We start from the raw sequence: 20,552 nt of genomic DNA, 5'->3' as shown, positions 1-20,552 counted from the left end.
GCGATAAATGTGATTTCACGTATGCGTGCTTGTGTGTGTGTGTATATATATATATATGTGTGTGTGTGTGTGTGTGTGTGTTATCTAGTCGCAAAGTAGGCGACCAAACCAAAGGGTAACCTTATAAGTTTTATTTTATATTTATTATAATATGTTGTTTCAAGTTTTAGACCATCTATATCAAAATTATTGTTATTTCATCCTATCCAATTTCAACCTATATAAATACAATAAAATTTACTAAAATTATGTTATAATTCAGTTTCTGTGTAAATTATATCAATTAGTTCTAATAATATAATATTTGTACCTAATCCATAATATTTCGTTGTGTGTGTGCAATTGCAATTTAATAAAACTATTAATATAAGGTTTTTTTTTTTGTACTATAAATTAAGCTCCTCTTCAGTTAAAACGATAACAAATATATTATATATTACTTCTAAATAATAATTGTAACAATGCTTTTTAATATCATTTAAGGTTAAGAACTAGGCGGTTTGAGTGTTTTCTTTAGCTTGATTTTCGATTGCACACCTTTCGTCTCCACGGTACTCGTCGGTCTTTGAGCATTTTTAGGGTCGATTTTTGATAGAAGTTCGGTTTCGAGTCTTACAAAATAACCACCTAAATATAAATAATATAATAATATATGAACCAAATAATCGTTAATTTGTTCGTTTACAAATATTTATGATAATGAAGAACGCAATATATGTAAGGTGCTGGGTAGTACCTATATGCTTCAGCGTGGGTACCATATTATAATTACCAGATCGCTGACCAATATCAGTAACGGGGCTGTTGGTAGTAGACAACACTCGGCTGCATTCCACGTTCGAATTGCTGTTTTGATGTAACAGCTGATGGACGATTTGCCTAAAACAGCGTTCTTCGTATTCTCTCTGATTGTCCTGATTGCAACGCATTGGTGCCGTCAACGACCACTGATAAGTGCCAGAGTATCTTTGAAATAAAAAAAATGTCATAAACTGCTTGACGTGTATAATATTGTATAGACGCTGCATAGTATATACATATTACTTTAATATTTACAGAATTTATTGAAATACAACGGAATACCTATATCTTTGTTTCAGTGTTCTTATGGCTTTCGAAGACCGTTTGATCTTTTGTTGTCTATTGTTATAAGTAGTCTTTTCAGAATGAGTCGAATCACTGTCACTAAAACTTGACAAAGAATCCTCAACTTCTTCAAACGACGATCCGAACGACGAATTGATTTCATTCAACGGAACCTCGGTCGCTTCGTAGACATTATTGTCACCTTTTATTTTAGGGCAGATAAAATAATTACATTTCTCACAGTAAGTTGTATTCGCGTGTAACCAATGTATATTAATTTAAAAAGCAGAATTAAGTTTTTCTTTGCTCTTAAAAGTAATGAAGTTCCTTTACATTTTAATAAGAAAAGTAATTTTCACTCTACAAAAAAAACAGTAGTTAGGTGCATAGTACTTTTTTAACTTCTTATCAATCAAAGACCTAAAGTGCAATTTAAAGAAAAATTGTATTCAGAGAAAAAGAGTTTATTAGTTAATAAAGTACTGTGAAACTAAATAGTTTGTCAAAACATATTGAAGACTGAATAGTGACGAGTTAAAGTTTAAAATAATAATATATTAGGTACCTATATACATAATAAGTACCTACACCTATAGGTACCATTATTATTATTTATTCCAATTAATAAAATTGTTAATTCTCGATACTCGAAACGGAGTTATATTTTAGGAATTACTTATCGAAAAAAATGAATTTCTATTACACTCCGAATTGGTGAGGTTGAGTGCGCAGGGTGATAGAACTCTGTCGTCTGCTCTGTATTATATTCATAACGGAATAGACGTTATAATAAGTCATACACGCAATGGCCGAAATAGTTTTTGCAATTTATCAATCAATATAAATGAATATTAATTTTCATATAAGTCTGGTCCTAATGACAATAATATATCTTACTTGTACTAGGCGATACGGGACGTTTGGCGAAAGGTTTGTCCCACAATTCCGTCAACAGCAGTCTCTTGTTCGACGACGTGCCCATCACGATGTTATCCCACCAAACCTGCGATTTCCTAGACGTACCCTCATTTGAAGCTATAAATAAAGCACAGAAACACGTTTATAAACTATGCAAATACTGCGCATGTGATTCTACTTGTTTTCTATATTATAATATTATATAAATCTGAACTAAAAATTATAAGACGTATAGTATAATATTATACCGATAAACGGAGCGAACCGATGAGATTCAGTTGGCCAAGCCGTAGTGTTTTGATCATTGCTCTTTGCATCGCCTGTTTATTAAACGTGTGTAAGAAGAATAATTATTAATAATTAACGTATTCAATCATTTCGACAAACACGCATCCTCAGATGGGTTACGTGCTATTTCCGACGGTGTCATTTCCGACGATCGACAAAATTTCTAAAACAGATTTTAAAAACCGGTAATTTACGTGGTGCAATATTGTCGACGAATACAATTTGACCTTTATATACATATTAAGAAGTTAAGTTATTTTAAATTTTAAAGTATATTTCTTTTTAATTATTATCATTATATTATTATATTTTAATAGTTGATAAGAAATTTACAATTTGTAATACCTATGTTCATCAAAACCTTATACAGAAAAAAGAATATCCAAAACTAATTAATACGTAGTATGTTTTGTACTTTTGTAATAGAATCTGTTCAGATAACAAAAAAAAAAGTTAGTACTAGTTTTGTTTTAAATTAGATCTCTGTAAAAATTGATTTTGTGTATAATATTATATAACGTCACACAATTCTTGGCTTATTATCATTTATTACTCTATAATCTATATGATTCACCAAGCATGCTCACCCCCATTTTTCTTTAATAATATTGATATTTAGATTTTTTTTAATTTACTTAAGATCATATTTAAATATTTTTATATAATATAGGGAGTGTCATATGGCAATAATACAAACTTATTTTTTCCAAATAAAAACCAACCTTCTTTTCTGTAAAACTCTAAGCAAATTTGATTTTTTCAATTTTGATGCAGGTATATCCAAAAAAAAATTCGAACGAATTGTTTTATTTAAATGTATATAGAAATATAGGTACTAAGAATAATAGTACTTAAAATTAATATGTTAAAAATAGATATAATATTCTTTAATCTAGCAATTATTATTAAATTTACAACATTTTTTAAATTTATAAAATGTTAAAAGATTAGTATTAATCACCATAATTTTAAAACCATTGTAGTCCCTACGGGTATCTTCCAAACCTATTATCTTATTAAAAATAACTTAAATATCTCTAAAATTACTCGTTTGTATTTCGATTTAGATACATCAAAATTTTCAAAAATAAAGTCTAGTGCTCAACAATTTACAATGAAAAAGAATGGTGAACCTCATTTGAAAAAAATGTGTTGAAATAGCAACAGCACACTTGGTGCAAAAAATCTAAGTATTTAAACATTCGGTCCGTACGTAGTAAGTACCTATCTATAGATAATAAAAAATTACAAAAATCAGAATTTTAACAAATTTACGATTAATTGAAAAATGTGGGTTAGATGGCTTGTGGTGAATCTATAAATGTTGTTATCTACTTTAATTTGTTTTTGAGCTTTTAGCGTTTTTTCTAAAATCATCAGATTGTATAGGTAACATTTTTTTTTAAAAGTAGGTCAAAGGTAAAATTAAAATCGTCGGTAACAACAACATGTGCCAGAAATGGCACGACACCTTCGTATGAACAACGGCCTACCATGTGCGTCCATAAGTTTTGAAATCCCATTTGAGAAAAACATGGGTGGGTCGGTGATGGTTAAGGACGGGAACATTTGCATGACTTTATATGTTTCTATTTCGGCTGTATGTTCAAGTAACGGAATGTGCTCTCGATAGTGACAACCCTGTTTAAACACAATACATAATAATTGTTTATGCGCCTGCCAATGACAATCGTGTTAATATAGTGTTATTAATAATTATTATAAACTCGTTGTTACTTTACGATTTGTTTGTATAAAAACGTTATCATTAAACAAATTAATGTACGTACACGACGGGACTTAGCTCAATCCGCTTACTAAATAAAACGCCAAAAAGCCCATCATCAAGACTAATTTGTATTTGCACAAGTCATAATAATATAGATAATAAATTGTTTTGCTTAATATACGATAAACACTTGACGATGTTATATTTTGTAATGTTATTATTTGCTTAGTGCAATTAAAAGAGATTATTAAATATATAGATAAATTGTTTAATATTATATTATATTTGTGTAATATACCTATACTACATTTAGCAACACACGTAGGTTGTTACCGAATTTAACATAGTAATATTATGTTGCAATATGATGTTTATTCTTTTGTTATAAAATTAACGTTACACAAACAATTCGTTTAATCAATATTGCTACAAAAAGAATAATTTGACATGCAAAGGTAAAACAAAAATATAAATATAATATAATCATATAATTATATTTATGTTCGACACTTACAATGACCTGTGAAAATTTTATTTCCTATTATATGTTACAATATCAAAGGCCAAGTCCCATCCCAACACCCAGAGACACACCACATGCATCACACATACATAATTCTCCGTCTTTTTATTTTTAAGAAATGTATAATGTAATAATGTAATTGTAAATGACTATGGGTTCTGCCCCTACTGATTTTGCTCGCTTTTGCACCTTGAAATATAATATCTGTTGTTTAAAATAAAACACCTATACAAAACGTTTTTAAATAATATAAAGTTTAAAGTATATAATAAATTTTTTTTTTGTTTTGTTGTTACTATGACAATTAATAAATGTATTTATCATGTGAAAAACAAAAAATGTACAACACTTTTTTATATAGTAGAACAATAGCTTAACAATAAATTCAACCAAGATTTTATAGGTACGTAGTATACAATATTTAAAAAAGTACAAGATAAATATTTTTGTGATATTTATATTCAAATGAATGCTCCCCCTCAGATCATCACTCTGGACCATTAATGAACAACATATTAATATGATTTGACAAATTTTAAGAAAAACGTAAGTATTTAGTAATGAAAAAAACACCTATTTATGGTCTCTTATTTTTGTCTATATAAAATGTCAAGTTATCAATATTATTGATTGGGTGTTTGGAGTTGGATTTATGAAACGAATTACTCGTCTCATCATACTTATACATATACACATACATTATACATTATACCTATCTATATGACCATATACCTGAACAATTATACAGCGTGTTACAACGTGTAAAACTGATTTTTGGAATAACTTGTGTTCTAATCAATAATATTAAAATTAATTTTTTTTTTATATATAATTTATAGTTACATTACACAAATATTATACAAAAAATTAATTTTATTTTTCAACACTGAAAATAAAAAATTTAAAATTTGATTTAAATTTGTTTGGATTTATTCAAAATAGCCAATTTTTGAATCTGATTATAAGAAAAATGATGATAGTTATAACATTTATCTAAGTCAAGTAGTTTATTTTTTAGAATTTTTTAAATTATCAATATTTTTTTGATCAATAAATTTGGAACGTTATAACTTTTTTCAAAATATTTTTTTGGGGAATTTACTGACATGAGTATATTTCTTAAATTATTTACTAATCATATAATTATAACAACTTTTGTCATACGTTTAAGTAGCATCATTTTTTTTTCGTTAAGTCTTTTTGTTACACCTTGTATAAAACTCAGATTTGAAATGCCACAATAAAGACCAAGCTTATTATTACGAACTAATTAAAGAAGCAAAATAAATCAATACACACTGATAAATAATTCTTCTGCAATTAGTACACACAATTATACAAATTTTAAGCTTTTATGGAAACTTACAAATGGATTTCTGATGGGCTCGTATTTAAAAGTTTTTTCGTTGCAACATGGATAACGACCTAAAAATATACAAATAAGTTCTATGTAGAGACATTTATGTGATAATCATTTTTAGTATCGTAATACAATTTTGACGTTTTACATGATATAATATTGTATTACACTTTATGAAAACGGTTTATCGTGATAAAATTCCCATTAGCATAAATTATAAAATATAGGTACTTAAGAGGACGTTATACCCACATGTGTTGTCTCCGTCTTACAAGTGCGTAACATAACAAATTTTACGCTCAGCAGAACACGTGTAGCTCCGTTGGTATACAAATTAGAGCGAATTGACCTCTTATAAAATCTAAAGGTAAGATTATTATCTAGGCAACCTCGTGGACTTTTTATTATATTTTAATTTTAACGCGAGTTATGAGTATTTTAAAATTGTAAATTGCTTATACATCTTAAAATACTCATAACTTGCTTTAAAATTAAAAAAATATACTAAAAAGCCCATGAGGCCTAGATAATAATCTTACCTTTAGATTTTATAAGAAGTCAATTCACTCTAATTTTTAAATTAACATAACTACACGTGTTTTGCTGAGCGTAAAATTTGCTATGTTACGCACTTGTAAGACGGAGACAACACAATGTCATGCGGGTATAACGTCCTATATTAAACAAAAAAGCAATGTATCTGAAGCTCAGCCAATAAGGGGGAGGAGTGATTAATATTGTTCAACACGACTCTTGGTTGAAAAGATTCCCCACGTGCAAGAAGTTGTCCCCCTTACATCTCATGATATACCTACACATTTATACTTTGCCAGTAACTTGCTGATTTGCAATTTTATGCAACTTCGTATATACGCCGTGATCGCTTTTAAAATTGAGAACAGCTAAATTCACGCTGGCCCCTAGCCTCACTGTCGTATCAACCTTAAACTTTTTAATATTTTAACAACTAATGTACAACTTTTAACAACCCTTTATCTCTAAAAAAAAATGTCCAACATTTTATTTATTCAGGAATCGTAATTATACAAATAAGTGGTTTTTTTCACGTAAACTGCAAATTAGTTGCTAAAATATGAAAAAAATGTGGTGGAATGCTCCATACATTTCCCCCACTGATAATTTGACAATTGTATTATATTATAGATACAATAAATAAATAAAAATTCATAAAAAAAAACCACTCTACTCTAAAGAGGAGGGGGGGGGGGGGGTAATAAAAAACAAGATGTAATAGAAATCATTATAGGCAGCTAGGTACGTGATTATTTCTCATGGAAGGGTGCGGTTAAACACTTAAACCATTATCCCCTCCCCTCGGTAAACCACTGGCCACTGCTGTATACCTAACTATATTATTCAATACACAATTATACTATTATATATATAAGTTACAAGCAATTGTTACCAATAGGATAGTAAAGATATCGATTGTTTTCAACCGGGTAATACTGTGGCTGTTGCGTATGGAATTGACACCACCTTTGATTCTTGACCGGATACATGTGTTGGCAACGTGAACACCGCATGAAATGGCACTCTGACCACAGAGACCAGTAAACAATTCGCCAACACTTATATTTTGAAAACAGCGACTTTACGTGATCGTTTAATGTCCACTTTGAATCTCTGGAGTAATAATATAAGTATAATAATATAGTTCTTTTTTTTTTTTTTTAATCTAGAATTTATACAATCTGTACACAACAAAAAAGTACAATAAGCATAACCGATGTTTTTTTTCTAAGGCACGTGCCTCCAACCTTTATGGCACTGCTTTCAATTCTGTGTATGGTTCGGTTTTGGAATAATTAAATTTGCTTTAATTTATACAATAACAATATTTGTCTTAAGATTGGAAAAATATATTATGATTAAAATATTACTAAACGACGAATATTCAAAGCAATTCCACAATATTATATTAATATCTAAATAAATACTTATAACTTACTTCACTACGATAAAATAAACCCAATGCAGGAAAATAAATATTACCTAGAATGGCATGCAATCACACTTCCATTTTGAGCAATCTTAAAAGTCGGTGGTCTACAAGGTATCCTGCCAGCAACGCTTGGTACCAAAATCGTATTACAACGACAGCAACTATAAAAAAATCGGTTAAATGATTTTGAGGTCTTGATTAGTAATACCTATTAAGTTTATAATTATTTATATAGCCATTATAATGACGGTAATAAAAAATATACAGTTTTATTTAAAACAAAATCATGAGATTAAAACTGTACAAACCCTTAACGGCTTCATACTTATTGTATTTGCAATAAATACATATTATTTTGTTTTATACTATTAACTTGAGTTGTATCTAATTATGATACATTTTTTAATAAATCCCATTGTCATAGTTATAATAAATATTGATTGTGTAATAATGATCAATGCCAAATATTTAAATTTAAATTTTTAACATACCTAATTTTTTTGTTAGGCAATCTGTTACAAAAGTTGAACAATAAGCTTAATTGATAATTTTTTTTTTAATACACACCGGAAACACAGAGTTAAGAGATCTCTCAGTGGAAGTACTTAGTAATTTTGATTTAATCGTAAAAATAAAACATATATTATTATTTATTTAAAAGTGTTTTAAAACATTTTGGCTGATTTTTTAAAGAATAATATATATAAAAATTAAAAATAATTATTAAACATAAAATTAACATAGATAATGTAAAATAATGGAACACACTATATTCACTCAAGACATTTCATAAGACAATATATTATAATTATTTTTACTTTCATATTTATTCCTAATGAATAGGCAATTCAGTCAACACAAGTGAATGTTGAGATCATGAATGCATTTTACATATTATAAATAATACTGAACCATTTTATGACCAATAAGTCAATAATCAATATCTGAAAAAAAACATATTATGTACCTACTTGTGATAATAAATTATTATTATTATAATAGTGAAAACCAAAATCAATCTATAATATGTTCAGTAATCATATCATAATTTATTCCATAATTTCCATGGTACAGGAAATAGTTTTGTTTCTACTAAAAACAACTGACCACATTTCAACATTTGTATAACCAAGTAACTTAGTTATAACATTAGTTCGAATCAAAAAATTAAAACCTTTTTTGGTACAAGTAATTCAACAAAAAAATAAAAACATTAATAATTTCTTGTTATTTACAGTTGTCACTACTAGACGGTTATTTTTTTACACCATAATATTGTGTGAAAAATAACAATATTGGTACAAGCCAATTTTTTTTTTAACTCACTTAATAATAGTTTATAATGACAAATAGGTAAATAATAATATATTGATTTATTTCTTAAAACCATAGTAATAATTTAAAAAATTAAAATTTTTTTGGAATTGCTTATTAAAGAAAAATTACTTATGTATTTTATACTCTTTTTTGTAGCATGGAACTGTTAAATAGGAATAAAAAGAATTTCATTTTAAAATGTAATAATTTGGTAACAGGGCGTTACACCCGCATGCGTTCTCTCTGTCTCGCAACGCATAACACAACAAATTGTACGCTCGGCAGATCACGTTTATCTCTGTTAGTTTAAAAAATAGAATGAATAAACCTCTTATACAATTTAAAGGTAAGATATCTAGTAAGCCTCATAGGTTTATTTAGATTTTAATTTTAAAGCAAGTTATGAGTATTTTAAAATGCACAAACAATCTACAATTTTAAAATACTCATAACTTGCTTTAAAACTAAAATTCACTAAATTCACTCTAACTGAGCTAAACATGATCTACTGGTGGGTTAGGTTAGGTGTTTGTAAGACGGTTGTAGCTCCCTCTTAACGATATTTAATATTTATATTTATGTTTGAACTTTGAACTTTTAGATGAAAATTTAAAATAAAACTTAATTTAAATGACATTGAAAAAATAATATTTTTATAGGTTTAGTATACTAAATTGTAAATCATGCTAAATAATATTGTCATTAAAAATCAAAACAATTACTATTTTTAATTCAATAACCATAGACATTTCAATCATTTTATATCTTCAAAATAAATACATTTATTAGGAGCAAATTACATTCGTTTAACTTACTAGTATGCATAAGCTAGTGTACTATAATGCCCTAATTCACGTTTTGGATCCCGTTTGCACAAATCCCATATCAATTTCGTAAACAAACGTGATTTTAATTTATCCTTTACGTCCACCATATTTTCTACGTCACAGTTATTAAACTGATTTGATAATCTAAATGTATAAACGCAACCACATTTGACAGTTTTAAAACCAAACATGATAAACAATGTAAATTTACTTACAAACCTTGTAATAACTCCATCATTAACACACCCGAAACTTGCTGCAGACGATAATACATCATCAATATTATTTTTACAAAAAAGTAAACATTCTTGAAATAAAAGTTCCATTTGAAGAAATGATGCAGAAACCAAAATCGGCACTACGTTTTCATTATCTGTACAAAAATTATGAATATTTAAAAATAAAAATAGAGGCACTTCGTTACTTTTAAAAATATAAATTAGTACCTAATAATGGCCATTCGTTTTTTGGTTTTAAGTCCTTCTTAACCCACTTTATTAACCAGTCAAATATAGGTATTTCACAATGGACTGATATATCAATATCTTCCAACCGTTGTCCTAAAACATAATTTTTCACCACGTCACACGATAACAATAAATTATTTATCACTTATTTTTGCACCTACCTTTAGTTACCTCAGAGAAATATCCCATTTTCGAAATAAGAAGTCGCTTAGGACATCGAAATACTTTTTTTAATTTTTGAACTGCATCGCATACATTAATCTCAATTTCCGTACTTTTTTGGTTTTTAAAAAAAATATTTATAATACATGAATATATTATACGATTATATATAAAAATTTTAACATGGTTATTTTAACTGCCAGTATACTTACTCTCCCTTGTTAGATCTAGATCCAAATGAATTGTCAATTGTATTACATTTTGGTTTTGAACACATTTTGTCTTTATTTAAAGGATTACTACTAGTTTTGGAGCCAAATGACTCTAAAGTTTTCAAAACATTTGTCGTCAACGTTTTTTTAACTATAAATGGAAGTACAGAGTCCAAAATACCCTCATTCATTATGTCTTTGAGCTTGTGTTTGAGAATACATTGCACCCGTTCGGTACTTGTACCTCGCATTGTTGCCTGTCCCGTCTCGTCTTCAGTAGTGATATCAGGTTTTTTATCTGACAGCCGTAAAAACAAATTATTACGAGACAGTTCAGTCCAATTGATGCGGGTGTCGTGTAATTGTTTTCCCTTGCCTGAAGTTAGCGCGTCGTTTATTCGATAAGCTAATATTAAAAAATCTAAAAACTCTTGTAAATCTATTCGGTCACATTCGGAAGTGACGCCCAATGCTGCAATATCGAGTTTGTTTGATTCATCGGTTGATGAATTCATAACTCTATAATAGCGATTTGCATTTTTGTTGGTTGTTATACAAAATCACGATACACACACCCAACCACGTCGTGTTGATATTATTATTATTGTTTTGAGCATGACTTATTACATTTTATACTAACTACCTTCCTATATAACTAAACACTTAACACACTTTAAACAATTAACATTTCATCGTTGTTATAACTAAAAAAACAACAACCGTACTGTACACGAGTATTAACGTTTATAAAACGTTTATAATATTGAACTATTGAACTTGATTAGTGAAGGATAAAAAAAATACACAGTATTCGACTAGCAAAAAAAAATAATGATTGTAGAGACATGATTGTTTGTTTCCATAGAAACAGTGATATACATAAAACACAATAAGGTTTCACCAAATACGTCAAATTATGGTGTTTATATTTGGTTACCATGATACAGAAGATATTTAGAGATGTCATTATTTGTTATTATATTGATATATATATATATATATATATTATATTATATTATATACTCACTTATAGGTGGAAATAGAGATGCCTGGGAGAAGAGGGGTACTATTTGAATAAAACACGAAATAAAAATACGTTACCAATTTATTTTATTATTGTATAATATATGAGCTCATTTTTAGGAAATTTAAAAATTCGTATTTGACGATGTTTCTATTTAAATATTATATCGCTATAATACATAATATTATAGTTTATTTTTTCGATAAATATAAAAATTAAATGCCATCGTGAAACACGCAGCGTAGTAGGTACGTCGTTATATCTATATTAAAATGGCAAAGAATGTATAATAAAAGAAGTATGGCGTTAAATTGCCTATACAAAGCGCCGTCTGTAAAAAACCATAGGACATTCCATTGACACGTGATGTTGTATTTTTACATTGTTTATACATTTGACTAATGGATTTATATAACACATTAGTAGACAATTATTTATCTGGTAGATTGCATATTGGACTGCTATACTTACGTCATATTTTATCTGTAGACATTAGATTCAATACTAACACATTATTCTATATTTAATCGTTAATTATATCATGTACGTGACTCAATAGTTCATAGCTTTACTATACATATGTCATATGTGAACATGAACGACAAGTGTTAAATTTTAACATCATTGATAGAAAAAAATAGCCACACACAATAACTTTCGTGGGTAACTTGATATTTTCACAAACTACCGTACTTATGATAAGCCAATAAATTATATAAAACAAAATTTGTTTTATAAATTATCTGTCACGGGGATTAATTGAACAGTAAAATCAAAGAACAATAGAACCTTAGATTAGTATGAGTATATAACTCCATTGGACGGCACCTCACTGACGGGCATTCGGGTTACCTTTATGTTAACATCACAAAAACAAAACGTTAGGTACTAATTATCTAACTCTACGATAGATTCTGATAATCCTGTACCTTAATTTATTAATAACCCCCTCTTGTTCAGCCGTCTGCAGACGAGTATCTAACCATTCGACATTTTTCTGTGACGTCTAAATATTTAGTGCAGATAAGTAAGATTTAAATTTAGTTAGATTTTAGTAAGCCTGAGTGTTATATTTTATATTTTTTTTCTTAAAAAAATGTTAATAAAAATCAGTTTATATACCAACCATTTTATTAGAGAAAATATGAACAAATCTGGTTTATCATGCTTCTTACCAATTTTTGTTATTTTTATTCATAACTAACGTATTTTAGCAAGTTCTTAAGAACGATGGTGCAATCAGAATTTGTCAGTCGGGCTTGCTTTTGAAGTTGTAGCATTTTGAAGTTCACTAATTACGCATTTTTACTTGCGTTAACATTATTATCAATATAATATAATTGTATTGCATCGACCCGATCCATTACACGAATACAACTTAACGACTAATTATAAATTTATGTCGAAAAATACAATTTGGTAACACTTGCTTATTGCATTATTATGTAATTCAATTTTAAATGGTTATCATAAACAAAAATCAATTAATATTCGACTTAGTACATCTTAAAAAAGGTGGGTAAGTGGATGTCGCTCTGCTGTACAGTAGGTTACAAGTGGGTCACTGTAATGGATGGTGTTAAATTTGAATTCAATGATATAATATCATTGTATAAGAAAAACGATTCTGAGCGAAAACGGTCAGTCAGCCTATGATATTACCAAGCATATTTGATGATATTATTTTGTCAAAATTTGAACTTTAAATGCTTATCAAAAAAAATTGTGCTTATGTATTTTTAATATTATTCAACTGCTATAATAACGATATATCAGGAGCCTTATATTAAATTTTCAAGCTTTTTTACCCAACAGATAAAATTGTAATGATATTTATAGAAAAAAAAAACTAAAAAAATGGAAACTGAAAATGTCTGTAAACAGCTCAAAAAAAGTCAAAATATTTGGAAAATGTTATGGTGTATAGAAAATGATAATATAAACATTCAGTCAAAATGTCATGTACCTACGGTCATTTGTTTTAGAGTTGCACCAAAAACCAAAATCGATTTTCTCGAAAACAGATTTTGCGTAAAAATTCCCGTTTTCCCTTAATTTTTCTTTTGTTTTTCACGTCGCGTTTGAAAATTACTGAGTTTTTTTACCTAATTTTACTGTTGGCCCCCCAAAGTATCAACTAGATTCAATTTCCTATCAGAAAAGTTACTGTTGAAGAAAATCCAAGCACTTTTACTGTCCTAAAAGGTGATGACAGACACAAAAAAAAAAAATAAAAAAAAAAAACACACATCATTGTAAAATCAATACATTCATCGCTTCGCTCATAATCTAAAATTTTTTCGTTGTCGATAATTTCTGGACTTTGCACAACTCTTTAATATGGTATATTTTTTTATTTTATTTGATTTTGACACACTTAATGCTACGGCCTGTGAAAAGCAATATTGCGGAAATATAAATTTTTCCCCATATATTTGAACATCTGTCAGCTATCTGAAAATTTTTCGACAAAAAACAAAATATTGTGAAGTACTTTCCGCAAAAAAAAAGGTTAATTTCTATATCTATAATCTACAAAATTAATGACAATAAAGTGTGAACCTGCAAGTGCGTAAAAAATGGAAAACCGTGACATTAAAAAATATGCTGTAACTTCGAAACCAAGTACGATCGACCAATTTTGATTGCACTATCGTTCTTAACTTATTTAAACTCACTAGAACATGAATTTAAAAAAAATCAAAATTTGCGTGGTAAATAAGCCAAAATCAATAGATTAAATGAAAATCCCATGCATTTTTAAATGTCTAAAGGACATCACAACACAAATTTGTTTTTTAATTTTAAGTTTATTAATGTTTTATTGAAGTCCAAATAAAGTTAAAAAAAATTATTATTAAACGAGATAATGAGAGTTGATGAATAGCCGCGTGATGTCATAGAGCCAACGAATGAGCAACCGTCCAATTAAAATAAATTAGTTAAAATTAGTTTGATTTACACAATGATTTTAATAACTTACGATACTATTTAAAATTTCTTTTTTTCATAATCCAAAGTATATTCATGCGCTTAAGACGATGGTGTGATTTAAAATGTAATATATCTTGTTATTATATAGGTACATAATATTATAAATTATAATTAAGTAAAATGATTGAGTTCGTGACTCGCGTTGTATTGCCGTATATAAACCAAATTTACCATAATAATTTTATCGCCTATAAAAAAACTAGAAAGTATATCAAAATTATAATCACACCGGTGTTGTAAACACAAAAAACACTTAAGGTTACATAAAAAAAAATAAAATATTATTATCTTTAAACGATTGACGTCACACGCATATTTTTAGAAGCCTGTATCTCATTGAATAATTAATGTTAAAGTGTAAGACCCACACCATATTTCTTTGATAATGGCATACTTTAAATCTTAGCGAACTTGTTTTTATTGTTGTGATGTCCTTTAAATTTGTATGGACCATAAATGATAAAATGTATAGGTAACAGCTTTAATTAAAGTGTAATATTACCGGATAAAGAGCAGCATAATATTCTGTATTATACGAGAATATATAAGTTGAAACCGACGAGGGATGAAAATACATTTTTTTTAAGTTGGGTATTATAAAATTCTCTGTTGATTGTTCATTCTAAATACATTTAAAGTGTAGGTAGGTACAACTGTACAAGCCAACAGGTAATTATTGAGCACTGGTGTTTAATAAAGTACGCCATAAACAGGACGAATTTGATGCATGCTTTTATTTAGTTTGTCCGAGTAACCAATGACAACCATTTATAAAAAAAAATTTCGATTTCTATCGTAAAACTCAAAATCCTTATAGGATCATCTCTCCGGGTTGGACTTGCCGGGTCAAATTTTAAATCTAAACCATCCAGAGACCAACTCAAACACACACGAACAATTTCATCAAAATCGGTCCAGCCGTTTAGCAGGAGTTCGGTGACATACTCATGGACAGAAAAAAAATATTATATTATATAAAGATATTATAATTAGTAGATATATGAAACGTAAGTTCGTGAGACACTCATTATTTAAAAAACTATAAATTTTTTGAAAATATTTTTTTTTTTGTTTAGGTAACTAATTTTAAATTGTTTAAATAAAACATTTTTCTTTAAAATTATATTTTTACCATTTTACATGCCTAAATTTAAATACAGGGTGTATGTATATTAGTCATTTGCTAATAAGTAATAAGTAATATTCCTGTAATTATGACGTATAATTATTATTTATTGTACATTTAAATATATTTGTGAAAAGAAATTCTCAAAATTATCCCAACTCACAAGTCAATTCCAAGTTAAGATCTATAGTGATCCAAGAAAGATTGATCATATAAAAAACATTGAAGTTATTGATATGCATATGCCTTAATAGTATTATTATTATTTTATTATTTATTATAATGGGTAGGTATAGGTATAACCTACTATATTGGTAAGTTGGGAAAATGGGAATTTGGTGAACTTGCAAAAGTATACTCTGATGACAAAAGTTAATTTCGGTACTTACAATCAGTGTTGGGAAGTAACTTAACATAAGTTACAAGTCGCAACTGTAACGAAAATATTGTTTTAAGGAATTAGATGGTAATCTAATTATATTTTATTGTAAGTAATATGTATAAACATAATTTAAGTTACTTTTAGGTTTTACTTTTAAACATAAGTTTAAGTTTAAGTTTTTAAGTCATTAGAACATATTATATCCCCGTTGTGTTCGACCGTCTGTTAGTTACCAGTTGTACATAGTTACGATTGTCGATATTAAGATATTTATGTAGGTATCGTATATAATTTATGGAGTACCTTATAGATTATATACCTAGATTCAGACTAGCCAATATTAAAAAATAGGTACCAAAAGATAAAGGTCAACTGCAAATAATTTTTAAACCGTACTTGGAATAAGAATAATAGTAACTAAAGTATTGCGTTTTCTTAAAATACGTTTTGAAATCGGGAATTTAGTACCTACGCTCATGTCCATGAATTTGACCCACCCACTTTCTATGATAAGACCCAAACCAATACCAAAAGTTAGCAAATAGTTAGCAAATAATAGCAAATTTACTATAGAAGTTAGCAAATCATTATTGAGGCAGTTATAAGCATTATTTATTTGGGTGGGCCAAGTTCAGGTAACCCACCCACTTTGTCCGATCGTCTCCAAACAAACGCCGGTAGTTAGCAAACAGTTAGCAAATAATAGCAAATCAATTTTTGAAGTTAGCAAATCAAAATTCTATTTTTGGCAGATTTTAGAAAAAAAAAATTCCAGCCCACCCACTTTGTCCGATCGTCTCCAAACAAACGCCGTTAGTTAGCAAACAGTTAGCAAATAATAGCAAATCAATTTTTGAAGTTAGCAAATCAAAATTCTATTTTTGGCCGATTTTAGAAAAAAAAATTCCAGCCCACCCACTTTGTCCGATCGTCTCCAAACAAACGCCGTTAGTTAGCAAACAGTTAGCAAATAATAGCAAATCAATTTTTGAAGTTAGCAAATCAAAATTCTATTTTTGGCCGATTTTAGAAAAAAAAATTCCAGCCCACCCATTTTGTCCGATCGTCTCCAAACAAACGCCGGTAGTTAGCAAACAGTTAGCAAATAATAGCAAATCAATTTTTGAAGTTAGCAAATCAAAATTCTATTTTTGGCCAATTTTAGAAAAAAAAATTCCAGCCCACCCACTTTGGCCGATTTTAGAAAAAAAAATTCCAGCCCACCCACTTTGTCCGATCGTCTCCAAACAAACGCCGGTAGTTAGCAAACAGTTAGCAAATAATAGCAAATCAATTTTTGAAGTTAGCAAATCAAAATTCTATTTTTGGCCGATTTTAGAAAAAAAAATTCCAGCCCACCCACTTTGTCCGATCGTCTCCAAACAAACGCCGTTAGTTAGCAAACAGTTAGCAAATAATAGCAAATTATTAATTATTATTTTTGCATTACTCTTTTATATTATTTTTAGATTATGAATTACGATAATATCCATAATAAAACTCATATACTCATATACGATATTAGTTATTACTTATTAGGTGTAATTTTTAGTGTTTTATAAAATAGATACGTGTATGAGTATGATTTTTCGTATCCTTGGTGATATGACAACTTCTAAAATATTCTCAATCTGCTTGAGTAGCGTGCATAAGCCTTTTTTATGGGTGGGGGGTTACAAAAATATTTTCATATCTACATTATATGGGATTTGACCATGTTATAAATAGTATAGTTAATACCTACATCACTTTCACGAACTTCATGCCTGTGTATTATTTGGCTGTAATAATATTATATACTAATTAGTGACATAAAGCAAAAAAACGTGTTGTGTTATTTTACCACCTCAATCCAAACTAACACTACGACCGGATCATGATCAACCAGTGTTCAATCATCGTGTATGCATCACACTCTGTAGTCTGTGTTTTTTTCACACGATTAATGTCTTCTGGTATCATCACATATCGTGGTTACTGCTAATAAGATGAACACGACAAATGTTAATCTATTAACGGACTAAGATATTAATATTAAACAGGATTATGGAACACAAATAATGTTTGTTGGGGACTTCAGCACTTCACCACTAGTTTGGATTGAGGTGGTAAAATAACACAACACGTTTACTCATACTCATACTCATACACGTATCTATTTTATAAAACACTAACAATTACACCTAATAAGTAATAACTAATATCGTATATGAGTATATGAGTTTTATTATGGATACTATCGTATTTCATAATCTAAAAATAATATAAAAGAGTAATGCAAAAATAATAATTAATAATTTGCTATTATTTCACTAATTATTATAAAATCGGCCAAAAATAAAATTTTGATTTGCTAACTTCAAAAATTGATTTGCTATTATTTGCTAACTGTTTGCTAACTACCGGCGTTTGTTTGGAGACGATCGGACAAAGTGGGTGGGCTGGAATTTTTTTTTCTAAAATCGGCCAAAAATAGAATTTTGATTTGCTAACTTCAAAAATTGATTTGCCATTATTTGCTAACTGTTTGCTAACTACCGGCGTTTGTTTGGAGACGATCGGACAAAGTGGGTGGGCTGGAATTTTTTTTTCTAAAATCGGCCAAAAATAGAATTTTGATTTGCTAACTTCAAAAATTGATTTGCTATTATTTGCTAACTGTTTGCTAACTACCGGCGTTTGTTTGGAGACGATCGGACAAAGTGGGTGGGCTGGAATTTTTTTTTCTAAAATCGGCCAAAAATAGAATTTTGATTTGCTAACTTCAAAAATTGATTTGCTATTATTTGCTAACTGTTTGCTAACTAACGGCGTTTGTTTGGAGACGATCGGACAAAGTGGGTGGGCTGGAATTTTTTTTTCTAAAATCTGCCAAAAATAGAATTTTGATTTGCTAACTTCAAAAATTGATTTGCTATTATTTGCTAACTGTTTGCTAACTACCGGCGTTTGTTTGGAGACGATCGGACAAAGTGTGTGGGCTGGAATTTTTTTTTCTAAAATCTGCCAAAAATAGAATTTTGATTTGCTAACTTCAAAAATTGATTTGCTATTATTTGCTAACTGTTTGCTAACTACCGGCGTTTGTTTGGAGACGATCGGACAAAGTGGGTGGGTTACCTGAACTTGGCCCACCCAAATAAATAATGCTTATAACTGCCTCAATAATGATTTGCTAACTTCTATAGTAAATTTGCTATTATTTGCTAACTATTTGCTAACTTTTGGTATTGGTTTGGGTCTTATCATAGAAAGTGGGTGGGTCAAATTCATGGACATCCTACGCTCGCAGAGTGAACTTTCCTAACTAGTGTTATAAGTAGTTATAACTAAATTACTTTAATAGTTAAATACGCTTTGATTTTTTTTTAAATAAATTTTTAATAAACCAATTATTGATGAATGATGATACATGTAATTATATTATCACAGTATCTTTAAATACGATTTTCTGATAGAAACATTTTCGTTATAGACAATATAGTTATTTGACAGAAAAGTGTTATTTTCAGAATACATGGAATATTGTAGAATATAAAATATTTTATCACTGCAAGTTACAAACAAATTTTGTCCGATGATAATTTCACATATTGATGATTGTAATTTCTTAGTTAATGTACCTACTGAATTATTGGACTCCAGTGATATTTTTGAAAAAAACTTTAATTGTATAATGAAGTACCTTTAGATTCTGAGCGGAGCTATGAGTATTGATTTTACAATGATTTTTTTTTATTATTTGTGTCTGTGTAGTAGGTAGATAAGTACACGGTAAGAAGTCAAAATAATGCTTCGATTTTCATCTTCAGGCTCTTTTCTGGTGGAAAGTGAAACTACAGGGTGCGGCAGTTAAACCCGACGATTTTAACATGAACTGGTTGGCGTGACTAAAGTGGTAGAGATTTCGGGTGTGTTCTTATCGCTTTTAAATACCCGGAATTTAGTAATCATGGAGCATTGGTCGAATGAACAGCGTGCGTTCGCGGTAAAAGCGTATTACAAAAGTAAAGCTATATATGTAGTAGTAATAATATGTGTGGCTAACCAAGGAAGGCATATTTTGCCTGACACAATCTTTAAAAAATGAAGTTTTTAAATATATAACATAAAATTCCACTTGTGTGATTTTTATTTGTTTGGCAAAAAATTAATATAAAGTTGTTTTTTC

The 20,552-nt window shown here is 28.7% G+C and overlaps 1 protein-coding gene across 1 annotated transcript; it reads right to left on the bottom strand.

Annotated features, from left to right (window-relative positions):
- Nucleotides 1-64: 64 nt before the first annotated feature.
- LOC132940830 (SANT and BTB domain regulator of class switch recombination-like) lies at nt 65-11,651 on the bottom strand. Its single transcript, XM_061008610.1, has 14 exons — nt 10,856-11,651; nt 10,643-10,755; nt 10,461-10,574; nt 10,234-10,387; nt 10,003-10,158; nt 7,921-8,031; nt 7,331-7,551; nt 5,911-5,969; nt 3,786-3,933; nt 2,253-2,324; nt 1,984-2,121; nt 1,084-1,288; nt 773-966; nt 65-627 (listed from the first exon to the last, which is right to left on the bottom strand). The coding sequence occupies exons 1-14, from the start codon at nt 11,368-11,370 to the stop codon at nt 485-487; spliced, it is 2,343 nt and encodes a 780-aa protein (XP_060864593.1). The 5' UTR covers nt 11,371-11,651; the 3' UTR covers nt 65-484.
- Nucleotides 11,652-20,552: the final 8,901 nt, after the last annotated feature.

The sequence above is a fragment of the Metopolophium dirhodum genome, chromosome 3 (assembly GCF_019925205.1).
Source record: "Metopolophium dirhodum isolate CAU chromosome 3, ASM1992520v1, whole genome shotgun sequence".
NCBI classification, from domain to species: Eukaryota; Metazoa; Arthropoda; class Insecta; order Hemiptera; family Aphididae; genus Metopolophium; species Metopolophium dirhodum.
The sequence above is the reverse complement of the archived record's forward strand: the minus strand, read 5'-3'. Positions and strand labels throughout refer to the sequence as shown.

Excerpts from the sequence above, each read along its gene's own strand:
- LOC132940830 (XM_061008610.1), bottom strand. The coding sequence starts at position 11,370 with ATGAATTCATCAACCGATGAATCAAACAAACTCGATATTGCAGCATTG. Across the intron at positions 8,032-10,002 it reads ACACTAGCTTATGCATACTA|TTGCTGTCGTTGTAATACGA; the intron begins GTAAGTTAAACG and ends ATTTTTTTATAG. Across the intron at positions 3,934-5,910 it reads AGCCCATCAGAAATCCATTT|GGTTGTCACTATCGAGAGCA; the intron begins GTAAGTTTCCAT and ends GTGTTTAAACAG.